We start from the raw sequence: 18,912 nt of genomic DNA, 5'->3' as shown, positions 1-18,912 counted from the left end.
TCTTCAGAAGAGCATCCATAACGCCCTGGAGCAGACCCGCAGGAAGAAACTGTTGAGACGTTTCCAAGTCCTCCGGGAGGAAGTGGGACTGTCCAGTGGGAAAATGTCCCAGATAGCCATCCTGAAGAAGGTCAGCTAACAACTCTAACTAGGCCAAAGTTCCTGATCAGGATTCAGATTTTAACCAGTTCTGCTCAGAAATATTTTTGAATTCTGTGTTATAATATTGAGTATTATGTATTATTAAATATTGTAATATGGAAAAACTGCCAGGGTCTGTAAGCTCAGACTCAGACACTTGGAACAAATTCCAATGAGCAGCTGAAAAGTGGCAAAAAAAAAAGGTATAAAATAGGGATGCTTCGATCAGGGTTTTTGGGACGACCAAGCGCCGATCACCGGAATCAGAATCAGCTGATACCAGTCGCCGATCACAGGGTGGGTGGGGGGGATGGGGATCTTCCATTAAAAGTGTTCTAGTTATTGTGTATCATTATTTATTTATTTACTAGTTATAGCAATAAAAGTAACTTCTTAACAGCATTGCAGAAATAAGAGCTGAGAAAGTTGATTTATTGGAGGGCATGATATGCAACATATTCCATTCTATTATTAAGTCATGTAGATTATGAAGAACCTCAAACCAATATAATAGCATATGCTCAGCTAAAGAGCAGTTAAGCAAAACTTTTTTTTCTCGCTCTCCAATTGTACTTGGCCAATTACCCCACTCTTCCGCGCCGTCCCAGTTGCCGCTCCAGCCCCTTTGCTGATCCAGGGAGGGCTGCAGACTACCACATGCCTCCTCCCATACATGTGGAGTCACCAGCCGCTTCTTTTCACCTGACAGTGAGGTGTTTCACCAGGGGGACGTAGCGCTGGAGGATCATGCAATCCCCCGCCCCCCGTATCAGCACCCCGACCGACCAAAGGAGGCGCTAGTGCAGTGACCATGCCACATACCCACACCCGGCTTCCCACCTGCAGACAGCCAATTGTGTCTGCAGGGACGCCCAACCAAGCTGGAGGTAACACGGGGATTCGAACCAGAGATCCCCGTGTTGGTAGACAACGGAATAGACCGCCACACTACCCGGACACCCATAGCCAGACTTTCTAAAGAACAAAAACAGATTGACAAAACGAAAACACACACTGAATCCCCTAGCCAATTAATTATTAAAAACAGCCAACAGATTAACAAAACGAAAACTCTTTAAAACGAAAATGTTAAGAGGGAACGACCATCCCTGAACCGGGGGGCAAGAGTACATCTGTCACCATCTTACAATGCTGTGATTGCAACAATCCCTAATCAGGAATCAGGAATGCTTTATTTAAATATCGTCTCCCCCAGCACACAGCAGTGCGACAAAAACACATATCCAAAAACTACAAGAACTTCAAGAACACACATACTAACACATATCTAAACTAAAACATATATCCAAACTAAAAAACAAAAATCAATGTCCAAGGGAACGAACGCCAGCCAGGATAACTGACGGACACGCCAGTCTGCGTGGGCTAGCACTTAGCTTAGCCTGCCCCACTTCCATGTCCTGTCAGACCGCCCTCGGTGCTTTGTCCTTGGGCGCGGCTCCAGGAAGGGGCCATGGTCCTTGGTTCCACCGGACGCAGCAGACCAGGCTCACCCAGCCGATCCAACACCATCTCTCCCAGCCAGACACCCTCAGCACACCTCCCAGCACTCCACATGACAACACCAAAAACACCACAGTTAATGCCACGCGAGGCCGCCACCAGACCACTCTCGGTGTTATCGGAACTGCCGGTCTGCGTGAGCTAGCAGTTAGCTTAGTCTGCCCCGCTTCTGCGTCCTATCAGACAAATCCTCTGAATACTACAAATGGTCTTTGAAACTGTAGTTAAAGGTCACACCCATATTTGCATATGAAACTGGTCATTGGTGTGGGTCGTTATGCAGCTGTATTGTACTGTGTTGTTTATAAGGGTGGGATACCTGCAGTCAGTTTAGACTGAAGAGGTCACTTAGTTGAGTGATGAAAAGTATCTGTTAATAAACGTGTCCAGACGAACTGATTCAACTTTCTTTGATTTTACCTGGATTATTGAGCACGCATCAGGATATATCGGAGATGCTTCGCTGTGTCAATACTCCCTCAGCAACAACGAGCTGGAGTGTATGCGCCGTACAGGGTAGGCTGGGTAAATCCGCATCCTTCGTGGCCTTTGCAATGTTCTTAGCCTTATCGCTTAGAATAGCGTGTACCTTTTCTCTTGGGATTCCCAAGGATCGGAACGTGTCACTGAATGTGACAGCCCGAGCCCCCGCTGTGTGTGACCTTGTGAATTCTTTACAATGAAGAACAACGTTGTGTTGTTTGAAGTTTTGATCAATAAAGTGCGTGATTAAGCTTAACAGAGACATGGGACATGCACTCGAACTCCACATGTCCCTTTTAAAACTAACTGATGTGACTTTGTCTTTTAAAATGCTGTCAATATGTGTATACACTGTGTGGTATAACTGCAGCAGGCATACGTCCGTGAAATATTTATGCCCTGGAAGGATGTAGCATGGATCCAAGTATGTAATAAGTTGTCGGACCCCTTCATCTTCCACTACAGAAAGAGGCTGCTGATCAAGGCCAATGAGTTCCATTATCTTGGCTGATATTTCTTTTGACTTCTTACTGTCGCTGCAATAGGGACCTGTCGTTTAAATGTCTCCCTGACAACTGAGTGATGGAAGACTGAGTTGCTAAAGGGTTAACTCGCTTTACTGACTTTGCGCTCCCTTGCCTTTCATACTCGCCATATTCTTTGACGTGACGAATTCTCGAATGTCTAATGAGGCTCGCAGTATTTAAATGTCGTTGCGTTCCACCACGAGGGATTTCTGCTTCACATTGCATGTAGTGATTTTATTCTTTTTCGGACACCTTGTATAACTGCCAGACCGGTGAAGCCAGTTTAACGAGCTTTATTTTGGATTTTTTTTTTTACCCCCTTTTTCTTCTAATTGTATCCGGCCAATTACCCTACTCCTCCGAGCCGTCCCGGTCGCTGCTCCACCTCCTCTGTTGATCCTGGGAGGGCTGCAGACTACCACATGTCTCCTCCCATACATGTGGAGTCACCAGCTGCTTCTTTTCACCTGACAGTGAGGAGTTTCACCAGGGGGATGTAGCGTGTGGGAGGATCACACTATTCCCCCCAGTTCCCCCTCCCCCCCGAACAGGCGCCCCAACCGACCAGAGGAGGTGCTATTGCAGCAAACAGGACACATACCCACATCCGGCTTCCCACCCGCAGACACAGCCAATTGTGTCTGTAGGGACACCCAACCAAGCCGGAGGTAACACGGTGATTCGAACAGGCGATCCCCATGTTGGTAGGCAATGGAATAGACTGCTACGCCACCCGGACACCACAGCGAGCTTCTTTTGCCACACACAGAGAAATGTCTCATGTATTTTACGTCATCTGAACGGCTCTTCTGATCAGCCTTTATAGAGAGCGCCGATCAAACTATTTAGAAAGAAAATTGACCAGTAATGATTGGCAGCCTATCGATCAGAACATCCCTAGTATAAAACATTATCACTGTGTATAGCATGTCGAGGGCATTTGTCACATGTAGTTATGAAACGACACTCTTGTCGGAGCAGCATAAACCTAAAGGTTGTACATTATGATCAGAAGTTTGAAAGACAACATGTTTGTATGTGTACGTGCCTCTCCCAGGCCCAGCAGGAGATTCTGGCACTGAGGAAGATGAGGAGGGACCTCAAGCAGAAGAAGCAGTTGCTTAAGAAGGAGAGGGCAGAACGTGTCCGGGCCGTCTCTCAGATGACTGGTAAACACACAGCAGCGCTAAACCTGTTTAACTTCATCTCTTTATACTGGTGGTGTCAAAATAAAACCAGTGAATCTTCATCCCGTTCCCAAACTAGTCTCCACACAGTCCTCCATGGAGACTGATAAGTCCAGCAGGTAGTCATTTGGAGAGCTGAGAGAGACACACCAGATAGAAAGTTCATTTACTTTATCTTTTACTTTGCTCATAAACTGAGTATTAAAGATTGTCTGTGCAATTTTTAATAGAATCATGCTTTACTTAAAGTTCTGTATGTGGGATAAATAAAAGTCATGAGGTGAGACCAACCAATCCCAAGGACAGAGAGACGCTGCTTTGGAGGAAGTGATGTCACAGTCTCTCTGCTTTCCCCTGTTTGATCGCCCATATGCATGTCCACCAGGAGAGAGAAAGGACATTGTGTACAGGAAGCTCCAGCGCCACTCCACTGACACGACAACCCAGTTTGACCTAGAGGTTTCTGGTCCGTCTAAACTGGTAAAGGAAACACAGGGTGACCAACTCCTGCTGGACAGAGAAGGACGTAAACCCCGGGTGGAGGCAAATGTGATGGAAGTATTGGATTTGTTGGAGGAGACAGATGAGCAGACAGACAACTCATCTGATGAGTGTGTCTCTGCTAAGAAAGACACCATCAAAATCTCAAGTGTAAGAACACACAGGACAATGGTGTGTGTGTGTGTGTGTGTGTGTGTGTGTGTGTGTGTGTGTGTGTGTTTATGCATGCCTGTCTGGGTGATGTGTGCCTGTAGGTGTCAAGTTTGGTCTTAAAACCAGTACGTCCAAAGTTGTCAGTAAGCAAACAGTCAACCTGTGTTTCTCGTCTGTGTCTCAGGATGATGATGACAACGTGGACATTGAGACGGTGGAGGATTGTAATCTAATGAACTTGGCTCAGAGGAGGCTGACAGTCATGACCACGAACTTGAACTCAGAGTAAGAACTAAAACTCCCACAGTCCACCTTCCTTACCACTGCCACAAATTAGATCTCTACTTCAAGAAAGTGGTATTTCTATGAAAATTACCAGCAACACAAAATGGAAAAGGATTTACTATAAATTGGGTAAATCATCTTGGTTGACAAAATTAAAACCTTATAGATGCACAGTCTATAAAAGTGTTATTTTGTCTCGATTTAAAAAAAAAGTACTCTATTGAATTCGAGGTTGTGATTTTTATTTTTTTACCAAAGTGGATTGAATTTACTATACCTATTTAGTTTTATAGGTTTATTCTTTCATTCAGAATGACCTACAATGACAAACGGAAAAACGGGAAGAGTAAACACTAGACCATTTCGGTGATTTTGATGGCATTTCCATGACATTTCCATTTGCATGTTCTCCTCGGGTCTGCGTGGGTTTCCTCCGGGTGCTCCGGTTTCCTCCCACCATCAAAAAGACATGCATGTTAGGGTTTATACTCCTGCCTGTGCCCCTGAGCAAGGCAATGGAAAGAAGAACTGGAGTTGGTTCCCAGGTGCTGCAGCAGCCCACTGCTCCTATACATAGGATGGCTTAAATACACAGAACAAATTTCGTTGTAACCATACAATGACAAAATAGTGGCTTTCTTCTTCTCTTTTTAATGGATCTGTTGCCAGATGGATCCATTATTAATATTAGCTGCAGCTGTGTTTATCCTTTTCTGCTAACATCACAGAGTTACAAGACCAGCCTGCCATGTTTTTAACCTGTAGATGTCAGAAAACTCATGAACATGGTCTAGCTTTATTTACTCTTTAAGACTTTGAGATGAGGAACTACAGTTCACTTCAGCCTGTTCTTGTCTCTATTTACCAACAGCCCCGGTTTGCCTGTGAAGGACTCTAGTCAACATCGGCTGGCGGACAAGTTTAAGGCTGTGAAGGCAGCACTGAATTTGGAAGCTAAGGGCGTCTCGAAATGCTCCCTCATAAAGCTGGTAATACCAGGACCAACTGGCCCAGACACGGTCACCACATTGAAAACTGATGTTTACCAACTCACTAAAACAGTTAGTTAACTAAGTAGAGAACAGGGATGGGGGCGGGGGGGGAATCTATGAAACCGTTTTGCTCCATTTGGTAAATCAAATAAATTTTATTTTGGTCAGTTAACCACTGTTGGCTTAGTCTGTTTACTGTGACAACTGAAATTTGACAGTGGAAGACCTTATCCTGAAGGTTTATTGGACATGACAACAATAAGAAAAACGATGCAGGACTAAGGAACAGTTTTCAAAAATGTGACATGTTACTGTGCAAGTTTGGAGAAACTTGATAGGACTGTTGAGACTTGCATGAAAAAGATGACTTTGGCTTTTTGCCTATGGATGTTTCTTTATTAAGATGAAAGTGTTTAATCCATAGAAGATTCATGAAGAGGGAATTTGGGTTTGGGGAAAGTAACAAAAAATACTTTCATATTTCATAAAATCTTTCCATAAAATATAGGAAGTTGAAGAAGGAAGACTGTTCTGTGGAGTTCAGGGAGGAGTTAAGACAGGCAGTGGGTGGTAGTGAATTGTTACTGGATGGCTAGACAACCACTGCAGAAATAGTGAGGGAGACAGCTAGGAAGGTACTTGGTGTGTCATCTGGACAGAGGAACGAAGACAAGGAGACTTGGTGGTGGAATGAGGAAGTTTAGTGAAGTATACAGAGGAAGAGGTTGGCAAAGAAGAAGCGGTAAAGTCAAGAGAGATGAAGAAAGTAGACAGGAGTACAAGGAGATGCGGCATAAAGTGAAGAGAGAGCTGGCGAAGGCAAAGGAAAAGACATATGGTGAGTTGTATGACAGGTTAGACACTAAGGAAGGAGAAAAGGACTTGTACCGATTGGCTAAACAGGGACCAAGCTGGGAAGGATGTGCAGCAGGTTAGGGTGATGAAGGATAGATGTGGAAATATGCTGACAAGTGAGGAGAGTGTGCTGAGAAGGTGGAAGGAATACTTTGAGGGGCTGATGAATGAAGAAAATGAGAGAGAGAAAAGGTTTGATGATGTGGGCAGCTATGAAGAGGATGAAGAATGGAAAGGCAGTTGGTCCTGATGACATACCTGTGGAGGCATGGAGGTGTTTAGGAGAGATGGCAGTGGGGTTTTTAACTAGATTAACACAATCTTGGAAAGTGAGAGGATACCTGAGGAGTGAAGAAGAAGCATACTGGTACCGATTTTCAAGAACAAGGGTGATGTGCAGAACTGTAGCAACTACAGAGGTGTAAAGTTGATCAGCCACAGCATGAAGATATGGGAAAGAGTAATAGAAGCTAGGTTAAGAGGAGAGGTGATGATCAGCGAGCAGCAGTATGGTTTCATGCCATGAAAGAGCACCACAGATGTGATGTTACTCTGCTATGTGCTAGTCACCATCAGAAAGACATGCATGTTAGGGTTAATACTCCTGCCTGTGCCCCTGACCAAGGCAATAGGAAAAAGAACTGGAGTTGGTCCCTGGGCGTTGCATCACAGCTGCCCACTGCTCCCATACAATAGGATGGGTTAAATGCAGAAAAGAAATTTCATAGTAACCTGTACAATGACAAAATAAAGTGGCTTCCTTTCTTTCTTTCTTCTTCTTCTATGTTTGCTTTGAGAGTGTTGATGGAGAAGTATAGAGAAGGTCAGAAGGAGTTACATTGTGTCTTTGTGGATTTAGAGAAAGCATACGACAGGGTGCCAAGAGAGGAGGTGTGGTATTGTATGAGGAAGTCGGGAGTAGCAGAGAAGTATGTAGGAGTGGTGCAGGATGTGTATGAGGCAAGAGTGACAGTGGTGCAGTGTGTGGTTGGAATGACAGATGGGTTCAAGGTGGAGGTGGGATTACATCAAGGATCGGCTCTGAGCCCTTTCTTGTTTGCAATGGTGATGGGCAGGTTGACGGACGAGATCAGGTAGGAGTCTCCGTGGACTATGATGTTTGCGGATGACATTGTGATCTGTAGTGAGAGTAGGGAGCAGGTGGAGGAGAGCCTGGAGAGGTGGAGGTATGCACTGGAGAGAAGAGGAATGAAAGTCAGTAGGAGCAAGACAGAATACGTATGTGTGAATGAGAGGGAGGACAGTGGAATGGTGAGGATGCAAGGAGTAGAGGTGGTGAAGGTATATGAGTTTAAATACTTGGGGTCAACTGTCCAAAGTAACAGGGAGTGCAGAAGAGAGGTGAAGAAGAGAGTGCAGGCAGGGTGGAGTGGGTGGAGAAGAGTGTCAGGAGTGATATGTGACAGAAGGGTACCAGCAAGAGTTAAAGGGAAGGTTTACAAGATGGTAGTGAAACCAGCTATCTTATATGGTTTGGAGACAGCAGCGCTGATGAAAAAACAGGATGTGGAGCTGGAGGTGCAGAGTTGAAGATGAGATTTTCATTGGGAGTGATGAAGAAGGACAGGATTAGGAACGATTATATTAGAGGGACAGCTCAGCTTGGACGGTTTGGAGACAAAGCAAGAGAGACAAGATTGAGATGGTTTGGACATGTGTGGAGGAGAGATGCTGGGTATATTGGGAGAAGGATGCTGAATATGGAGCTGCCAGGGAAGAGGAGAAGAGGAAGGCCACAGAGGAGGTTTATGGATGTGGTGAGGGAGGACATGCAGGTGGCTGGTGTGACAGAGGAAGATGCAGAGGACAGGAAGAGATGGAAACAGATGATCAGCTGTGGCGCACCCTAACGGGAGCAGCCGAAAATAATATTATTAATAAAAAAGATACTTTCATGTTATCCTGAGTGAGTGACTGTACAACAGTCTCTTACGGTTTCCCCAGACAAACCCTTGTCACATTTTCCTTTCCTATAGCTCTGTCTTTACTGATCTGATATTATCAGTCATGTTCATTAAAGGTGCTCTCTGCTGTTCTTAGTGGGGTGTTGGATGATCGAGGAAGTAGATAGATAGACAGGTAGATTACAGTTTGCATAATCCAAAAGCACACATTATCAAAAATACACACAATAGCAAGAATATAAAGCAAAAACTATAGAGACTATACAACCCCCCCCCCCCCAAAAACGAAGTATTTGGGGCCTGTAAACTAGAATAAAGAAATGTATATTTATGTACCAAAGCAGTGTGGATGAAGAGCAGTGTAGAGAAATAAAAAATGAAAATATAGATGTTCATTTAAGAGAAAGATGCAGCAGCATATTCACATGTTCAGTTACTGCACAGGGTACAGTTATTCCCAGTTCTTGAACACTTCTTGTTATTGTATCTTGCACATAATTGCAAGCTGGCAGATGTATATTTCACATAAGTCATGAATAAATCTTATCTATAGTGGTACTGTAGAGGATTTATGGGTTGTCCTTTAATTATTAGAGTATTGGTGACAGTATGCAGTATTGAATATGAAAAATAATAAGAATAACAGTAATTGCTGTTGCTTCAGCATCCACCGAGAACGCTAGGGTCAGTGTTGTGGCAGAATGGGGAGGAGTTAAACAGTTTTATGGCCACTGGCAGGAATGATCTCCTGTGGCCTTCTGTGGAGCACCTTGGGAGGGGATGAGTCTTGCTGAAGGTGCTGCTGTGTATGATCAGTGTGTGGTGGAGGGGGTGTGAGGCATTGTTCATGATGGCCAAAAGTTTGGTCAACATCCTACTCGGCACGGTGGTGCAGTGGTTAGTGCTGTCGCCTCACAGCAAGAAGGTCCTGGGTTTGAACCCTGGGGTTGTCCAGCCTTGGGGGTCATCCCAGGTCGTCCTCCGTGTGGAGTTTGCATGTTCTCCCCGTGTCTGCGGTGGGTTTTCTGCGGGTGCTGCAGTTTCCCCCACCATCAAAAAGACATGCATGTTAGGGTTTATAATCCTGTCTGTGCCCCAGACCGAGGCAATGGCAAAAAGAACTGGAGTTGGTCCCCGGGCGCTGCACAGCGGCTGCCTACTGCTCCTAGCCACACTGCTAGGATGGGTTAAATGCAGAGAGGAATTTCCCTACGGGGATCAATAAAGTATATGAAATCATATCATCTTCCCTGACACCGTTGCCAGAGTCCAGATTCGCTGCTAGCGCAGAGCTGGCCTTCCTAATCAACTCGTTCAGTCTTTTGGCATCTCAAGCCTTCACACCGCTGCCCCAACAAACAGCAGTGAGGAACATGCTGCTGGCCATCACAAACTGGTGGAACATCTGCAGCATCATACTACAGATGTTAAAAGACATGAGCCTCTGCAGGAAGTAGGGTCAGCTCTGGCCCTTCTCATAAAGGGCCTCGATTTTCCCTTCCCGCTGATTAGTGTATCAATCTGGTGATCGTTATTTTTTTAAATGGTCAATTCAGAGGATATAATTTTAAAATAAAACCTCTTTCCTGCCAGGCCCGTAAGAAGATCAACATGTTACGAGATGAAGGGGAGAAGCTGGAGAAGTTGAAGAGCAATTTAATGCAGCAGCGAGCCACCTATATCAAGGACATCTCGACACGGTCAGGTAATTCCCTCCATCAAACCAGCCCTGTCCTCAGGGTTGAACATTGTCCTTCATCCTTCAGTATTATATATATATATATATATATATATATATATATATATATATATATATATATATATATATATATCAGTATCTCTTTCTGGTCATCTGTTCAACCACCGAGCGCAGTGTGAGGGATCCTCACCCTTTCATTACCTTTCTTGTCTGTCTTACAGGTAAGAGCCAGCTCAAGATTTTGAGGAAGTTACAGTTTCTCGCTGCTAAACAGAGGAGACTGGAAAAGGATCAGAGGAGATGCAATGCAGCTAGATCACCACCAGGGGGCGAATCGAATGCCGCACAGTCCACCGCTTTACCCCAGCCTACAACAGAGCGCCCTCCCCAGGAAGAACATCCAGCACATCTCCAAGCCCAGCAGACTGCCCAGCAGTCCCACACCAACCTCCAGCCCATGATGAGGGTGCCAGCACCCATCCTCACCTCATCCATTGTATCCCAAAATGCATCAACGATTTGGGACCAACCGAAGACCGTTCCTAATATCCCATCTCATAAGAAGAACCCACAGGTTCCACCAGCAGGGGGTAAGGCTTCAGTTCACTGAGTGAACCCCAACACATGTCAGTTGGTTGAAGGTTTTTTGTTTTTTGTTTTTTTTTTGGGGGGTGTTTCTGCTTTTATTGACAGCAACAGTGTTGACAGACAGGTAGAGAGAGAGGATTACATGCAACAAAGGTCACCAGCTGGATTCAAACCGGCGACATTGCGGCCATGTGGTATGCGCTCTTAACTATTGGGTTACAGAGGCGTCCCAGAGTCATTTTTAGGGAAGATCTGCCAGTTGACCTTTCGCAAAGTCCCGCCCCCCTTAGTTACTGTTGCTATGCCCGTCAAGCATTTCAGAACTATCCAGGAAGTAGCCGGAAAACACCAAAACATGAAGGAAGAGATCAGCGCATTGTGTGGGTAAAAGTAACAGTAATAATACGTTAGCTGTATTAGCTATCAATAATAGCTAGTAGCAAGCTTAGCTTGGAGCAGACAGGTATTTTTGTTGATTTTTGGATGGGTTAAGCTGGCCATGGGGTCTGCTATACTGCCAAATCTATTGCCCACATTGCGCTTCTTGTGTTCTGGGTTTTGGGAAGGGAAAGAAAATGACACCCCCTCCAAACTTTTCACATATCTAGTATCCGATCTGCAGATCCCATAGGCACACCGTTTCAGCATTTTGTTTTGTGTTTGAAAGCTTGACGAACCATTGCTAAGGTAGGATTGGACAAGTACCGTTCTGGGGCGGTACTTTGCGAAAGGTCAATAACGATTCCCAATTTCGTATTCATGTCTTCCTGCTTAATACACCTGCACGGTGCATATTCTGAGTACAGTGAGTTTAGTAAAAGTAACTAGGGAAGATAAAAGTAACTAGGGAAGATAAAAGTAACTAGGGAAGATACAGTCAACAGTTAGTAGCTCTGCATAAAGAGAAAGATGACGTCACAGCTGTCCACTGACGGTTTTCATTACAACAAAGTAAACAAACTGAAAAATAATATTGAATATTCTTACAATGCTTACAAAAATGAAAACACTGACCAAAAAGGCCATTCCGATAAACTCGTCGTATTCCTTCAAACGATGTCTTTTTAAATGTCTTATCATGTTTAGTCATGTTGAAAGTTACTACCAGCCGAGACCAGTCAGTTGAAATAAGTCTTAATCCGCTCTGATGACGGTCTCTCAGATCGATGGGACGTCCTAACTTGAATGTTACATACTTCTGTTCTGACTGATGATGATGGGATGAAGTATTTTGTGTTAAAACTGACCCCCCCTCCCCTCCCCTCCACACAGCTACAGTACAGGCTGAGGTTCTGTCTCTGGTTGGGACTGCGTTGCCTGGGCAACAAGTCCTCCCCCTGGGCCCCCTCTCCACCGTACCCACCATGCTGCAGAGCGCTACTACACCAGGTAGCAAATGTACTTCAGTATGACCTACACCAAGTACTCTGAGTGCTGTACTACTAATAAGTACCACACCTGGTTCTGAGGTACTGTGTTGTCTGTAGGACGGCAGCAACGAAACGATGAAATTGATCAAATCTGATTATACGAAAAGTTGGCAATAAATTTCATGATCAACCCATTGGGCGTGTGTTGTTGCCCGCTGTGTCGTGGAGCTGGCTACGTTGCTTCAAGAGGACAAAAAAACATTTGAACCATGGCGGAGGTGGAGAAAACTGTTCAACCAAAATCATCTAAACTTCACATTAAACTGGAGTAAAAAGTGTGCTAGCTGCAGACTGTAAAACCGATCTTGCATGGCCCAGGAGCACCCTGGTAATGAGACGACACCTGAAACGAAACCATGTTTGAGCCACGGATGAAGGGGACGCAACAGCAGGGTAAGTTACTACAAATCTTACCTATGTGAGTTTAGACCCGTGCGTTTTGAAGTGAGGAGTCGTTCGTCTCACAGCAGACGGTCCTTCTCGTTATCTGATAGCTGGTGGTTCCTCAACATCCGGCTTGAGTGGTCTATTAAGTCATATTTACTTCAGTATTGCATGTCAAGTGTATGTAACTAGCTGGCTAGCCTCAGTGGTCGAGCAGAGGCGGTGTAACTAGCATTAGCCTAGCAAGCTAAAGAAACACCACCCAGTAGAGCTAATCAGTTCTTAGTTACGGCAACTTGATGAAGATGCTTCAGTGTTAATTTACTGAAAGTAGGTCGGAGTGAGACGCTGTACAGTGTGAGCTAGGACAGACTGCATGGTGTGGAGCATAGCCGCTGTATATAAATGTGTAGTGTCTTGTTGTGTACCGGCCTTTGGGTTACTGCCTTTACATAAGCAGTTATTAACTAGAAGGCATGCATTGAGTCTGATGTCAAATGTGCTATGATGCATACTTGTACTTACTGTCTTTCTCATTTCAGAAAAATCAACTCGCCATGAGTGGTTACTTTTCTTTTCTTTTTTTGTGGATTTTTCCCTTTTTTCTTTTTTTTTTTCCTCCCCAATTGTATCCGGCCAATTACCCCACTCTTCCAAGCCGTCCTAGTTGCTGCTCCACTTCCTCTGCCAATCCGGGGAGGGCTGCAGACTATCACATGTCTCCTCTCATACATGTGGAGCCGCCAGCTACTTCTTTTCACCTAACAGTGAGGAGTTTCACCAGGTGGACGTAGCACATGGGAGGATCACGCTACTCCCCCCAGCCCCCCCCCCCCTCCCGAACAGGTGCCCTGGCCGACCAGAGGAGGTGTTAGTGCAGCGACCCAGGCACATACCCACATCTGGCTGTCCACCCGTAGACACGGCCAATTGTGCCTGGAGGGACGCCCAACCAAACCGGAGGTAACGCGGAGATGAGAAGCAGCGATCCCCTTGTTGGTAGGCAACGGACATGAGTGGTTACTTGATGCGGAATAAAGCGCCATGCACACCACAGCAAGCAGCTGTTTTAGGGTTGTCACTGACATGAGGCCACTGTCAATGGTTGAAGTGTGTGTGTGTGTGTGCGTGTGTGTGTGTGTGTGCGTGTGTGTGTGTGTGTGTGCGTGCGTGTGTGTGTGTGTGTGTGTGTGTGTGTTACTGCACAAACAATATACCTCCATAGTCCATGGCCTGTTTTAAAGCTATTTGATGTAGCAAAGCCTGTTAACACGATTGTTGTTTACATTCTTCTGTATTGTTTATGATTTATTTTTTTAACAGCTTGGATTCAAGCAACATAAAAAATACCTGTTTTATGAACTTGATTAAAAAACAAGTGTATGTCTTTTTCACGTGTTGTATAGCATACATTTAGGTGTGTGATTTGTCTTAATGTATTCAATTTGGATTTTTTTTTCTAAAAGGATGGCAATAACATTTTTGTGATTTTTATCCGATTCATCGATTAACTGATCGACAGAAAATAGTTGCTGGTTGTAGCCAAGTTATCTGGTTGGGGAAACGGTGTTTGTCCGTTTTTTTCCTGGACTGTTACTTCTTGCTTCTTTTCATGTTTGTTATCATCTGGGGTAGAAATCATTCAACTCCTGTAAAACCTGTTATTTATTTACACCCAGACGAAGTTAACCGGCTGTCTAAACAAGAAAACGATTCTAGAAAAGTTGAGATTCTCCTGTGCTGTTCCTCTGCTGCTGGAGAACAAGAAGTTGTGCATCATTGAAATAAAATATGTCCTAAAGGAAACACTTTTTGTAGTTTCACTTCCTCTGGTGTGATGGAATAATCAGTGGCTCATTTTATGAGGGAAAAAAATCTGCTCAGGTGGATTTGAGAACTTTCAGTGTGAGAACTCACAATTTTGGCTTTGTAACAACAGCACCACACAGTGGCCAGCAGGGCTCCTCAGCCGTCGGTCAGGACCCACAGGTGGGTAGAGTAGCCAAAAACTACTCAAGTAAAAGTGTTGTTACTTTAAAATAATAATGACTCAAGTAGAAGTAAAAGTAGTCATCCAAATGATTAGAAATAAGAGTAAGAGTGTGTCCAGGTAGTGTGGCAGTCTATTCTGTTGCCTACCAACACGGGGATCGCCAGTTCGAATCCCCGTGTTACCTCTGCCTTGGTCGAGCGTCTCTACAGGCACAATTGGCCGTGTCTGCGGGTGGGAAGCCAGATGTGGGTATGTGTCCTGGTCACTGCACTAGCGCCTCCTCTGGTTGGTCGGGGTGCCTGTTCAAGGGGGGAGGGGGAACTGGGGGGAATAGCGTGATCCTCCCATGTGCTACGTCCACCTGGTGAAACTCCTCACTGTCAGGTGAAAAGAAGCGGCTGGCAACTCCACATGTATCGGAGGAGGCATGTGGTAGTCTGCAGCCCTCCCCGGATCAGCAGAGGGGGTGGAGCAGCGACCAGGATGTCTCGGAGAGTCGGGTAATTGGCAGGGTACAATTGGGGAGAAGGGGGGGGGGTAAATAGATAAGAGTGAGAAAGTATCTAGTGAAAAACTACTCAAGTACTAAGTTACTTGATATGATCTGATTTATTGTTGAGATAAGCAGGGCAAGATGAATGTAAATATCCAGATGTACACAATATAAAATTGTAAATGCTTTGTCCAATAAAGTATAAAATACCCATATGCAAATTCAGATGTGGCCTAAAGCATATCTCACTTCAAATAAAACAATACAAAATAATAAATCTTCATAAAATAACCCAAATTAAGACAAATTCAATCACAAGAAACACTTGAACACCAGAACGACTGGGATTTCACTCCTACTGAAACCTGTCACTCAAGTAAGTGACATCGTCAGTCTGAACACGTCACTTAGTTGAGTGATGAAACGTTTCTGTCAATGAAAGTTGTATCCAGGTGTAACTGATTCAGCCTTCTTTGATTAAATCACATTAATTTAAACTGTTCATGTGAAGGCAGACAATTAGTCTGTGTGTGCGTGTGCGTGTGGTTTTCTATGTAAAGTACCCCTCCCCTCAAAAATGTGTTTTTCTTACGTTTGTGTCACCTAAAATGTCTGACTATACTGACTTGTGTCTGTGCAAAGTTTGTCTCTAGAGCGGTGTTTTCACATTCCTCTACTGGAGGAGGGGCTGTCTGTACACTTCCCTAAAATCTGTGATTCAGAAGTACTCTGTGGGAAGGAGTCAGCCAGACAGATTCAGATTCAGACAACTTTATTTGTCCCAGAAGGGCAATTCAGTTCCACAGTCTACCCTGATCATACACAAACTCACAGACAAGCGGCATGCTGCAGTATGTCAGAGACAACAGACAGATCAGTACATGGGCAAGAGATGCACACTGACGCCCTCGTGTGGTCGTGCATGCAGACTCACACGAGGACCAGGCGAAGGATAAAAATTCACTTAAGTTAAAAGAATAGAATAATAAATAAAGCATCCTAAGATGCATTGCACGTTATATTCCAGTACAACAGTCAGTGAACGTACAGACCCACAAGCCATGTGGAAAACACACAAGGTATAAACCAACTATTGTGGTTTAAAACAAAATAAAGCATTTATTTAAAATGACTACTCAGCATTTAACAGCCTGATAGCAGAAGGAATGAAGGACTTAGAATAGCGATTTGTTTTCCTAAGGGGTGCTTTATAGCGCCCGCCTGAGGACATTACAGTGAATTCAGTGGACAGGACGTGGTCAGACTGGCTAATAATTCCTTTCGCTTTCTGGGCCACACGTTTCTTCCAGAGAGAGCAAAAGTCTCTCTGCTGGACTCCAGTTATCTTGGAGCAGACCTGAACCATACTGTTTAAGCTGTTCCTGTCCTTCACAGTCAACCCGTTAAACCAACAAATAAAGGAAAAAGTTAGAAGACTTTCAATAAATGACTGGTAGAAAATACAAACCCCAATTCCAGTGAAGTTGGGACGTTGTGTAAAACGTGAATAAAAACAGAATACAATGATTTGCAAATCCTTTTCCACCTATAGTCAGTTGAATACACTACAAAGACAAGATATTTAATGTTAAAACTGATAAACTTTATTGTTTTTTGCAAATATTCCCTCATTTTGAATTTGATGCCTGCAACACGTTCCAAAGAAGCTGGGACGGGGACAACAAAAGACTGGGAAAGTTGAGGAATGCTCTAAAAACACCTGTCTGGAACATTCCACAGGTGAACAGGTTAACTGGAAACAGGGGAGTGTCATGATTGGCTATAAAAGAGCATCCCCGAAAGGCTCAGTCGTTCACAAGCAAGGATGGGGCGAGGTTCACCACTTTGTGAACAACTGCGTGAGCAAATAGTCCAACAGTTTAAGAACAACGTTTCTCAATGTACAACTGCAAGGAATTTAGGGATTTCATCATCTCCAGTCCATAATATCATCACAAGATTCAGAGAATCCCGAGAAATCTCTGCACGTAAGCGGCAAGGCCCAAAACCAACACTGAATGCCCGTGACCTTCGACCCCTCAGGCGGCACTGCATTAAAAACCGACATCATTGTGTAAAGGATATGACCACGTGGGCTCAGGAGCACTTGGGAAAACCCTTGTCAGTTAACACAGTTGGTCGCTACATCTACAAGTGCAAGTTAAAACTCTACCATGCAAAGCCACAGCCAGATATCAACACCACCCAGAAACACCGCCGGCTTCTCTGGGCCCAGCTCATCTGAGATGGACTGACGCCAAGTGGACAAGTGTGCTGTGGTCTGACGAGTCCACATTTCACATTGTTTTTGGAAATCATGGACGCTGTGTCCTCCGGGCTAAAGAGGAAAAGGACCATCCAGATTGTTATCAGCCCAGAGTCCAAAAGCCAGCATCTGTGGTGGTATGGGGGGGTGTTAGTGCCCATGGCATCATGGGTAACTTGCACATCTGTGAAGGCACCATTAATGCTGAAAGGTACATACAGGTTTTGGAGCAACATATGCTGCCATCCAAGTGACGTCTTTTTCAGGGACGTCCCTGCTTATTTCAGCAAGACAATGCCAAGCCACATTCTGCACGTGTTACACCAGCGGGGCTTCGTAGTAAAAGAGTGCGGGTACTGGACTGGCCTGTCTGCTGTCCAGACCACTGATCTAAAAAAAAAAAAGACTGGATCGTGCAACCCATAATTCCGTGCCACCAATTTATGAAGGCCAATTGAACTTGATCAGCGCCATCTTAGGTAGAGCAAAAAACGATCAAGTTGCATTAGAATGGCCAGCTAAAATGCCGACTTGCGGAGCATACAAGTGCTCTAACCGCACAGGGTCGAAAAAAAGTGGCAATTCAGATAATATAACATTTCACAAGTAAGTACCCTTTTTTATTGGACTCTTGCATTCAAGATGCCATAGCAACTGCTGATTTAAGATGCCTTGATTTGTCAAAATGTTTTTCCCGAGCTGGCTCCTCACATGTTCGACACTGCTGTTACTGATAATCATGTTTTTAATCTTATAAAAGTAATCTTGTAATTATTGCAAGATACGACTGCATCGTCTTGGCAAAGGATGCACTGCAAAGCTAGCTGGCAAGAAGCTGCAGAAACAGCTGACACAACTTCTAAATGTAAATGTAAGATCATGATGCAGAATATGAGACTCTGGTGTTTACAAACAACAGACTCATTGGGAAGTGTAATAGTCTTGCTTGCACATATAGGTGATCGTAAAGTAGCCTAGTATACTGTCAGTTTCTTAGGTAGCGAGCTAGCGTGTTGCAACGATGGCGAGCCACGGCCTGATGAAGCCAGGACGCACCACTCTCTCCCTCGCGAGCGGCACGCTCTGTCCTTCTGTCACGCCCTCGTCTGAGGAGCCAGCTCGGGAAGAACATGTTGACAAATCAAGGCATCTTAAATCACCAGTTGCTATGGCATATTGAATGCAAGAGTCCAATAAAAAAGGGTACTTACTTGTGAAATGTTATATTATCTGAATTGCCACTTTTTTTCGACCCTGTGCAGTTAGAGCGCTGGTATGCGCCGCAACTCAACATTTTAGCTGGCAATTCTGATGCAATTTGATGGCTTCTTGGTCTACCTAAGATGGCCGCCAAGTCGCCCATGCCGGCTTCACTTCATATTGCGAGTTGCTCGATCCAGTCTTTTTTTTTTTTGAGATCAGTGGCCCAGACCTGTCTCCCAATGAAAATGTGTTGTATTATGAAGCACAAAATACGACAACGGAG

At 44.6% G+C, this 18,912-nt stretch overlaps 1 protein-coding gene across 1 annotated transcript in view; it reads left to right on the top strand.

The window, feature by feature from the left end:
- Positions 1 to 18,912, top strand: part of LOC130126681 (MAX gene-associated protein-like) — a 95,087-nt gene that overhangs the window by 60,430 nt on the left and 15,745 nt on the right. The window contains exons 16-23 of the mRNA XM_056296296.1: positions 8 to 130; positions 3,733 to 3,844; positions 4,248 to 4,513; positions 4,701 to 4,801; positions 5,673 to 5,790; positions 10,167 to 10,278; positions 10,494 to 10,862; positions 12,133 to 12,249. Of these exons, the coding sequence (XP_056152271.1) occupies positions 8 to 130; positions 3,733 to 3,844; positions 4,248 to 4,513; positions 4,701 to 4,801; positions 5,673 to 5,790; positions 10,167 to 10,278; positions 10,494 to 10,862; positions 12,133 to 12,249 (1,318 nt within the window). The remainder of the gene's footprint in view (positions 1 to 7; positions 131 to 3,732; positions 3,845 to 4,247; positions 4,514 to 4,700; positions 4,802 to 5,672; positions 5,791 to 10,166; positions 10,279 to 10,493; positions 10,863 to 12,132; positions 12,250 to 18,912) is intronic.

The sequence above is a fragment of the Lampris incognitus genome, chromosome 16 (assembly GCF_029633865.1).
Source record: "Lampris incognitus isolate fLamInc1 chromosome 16, fLamInc1.hap2, whole genome shotgun sequence".
NCBI lineage: Eukaryota > Metazoa > Chordata > Actinopteri > Lampriformes > Lampridae > Lampris > Lampris incognitus.
Note: the sequence above shows the minus strand (reverse complement) of the source record. Positions and strands in the feature narration are given on the sequence as shown.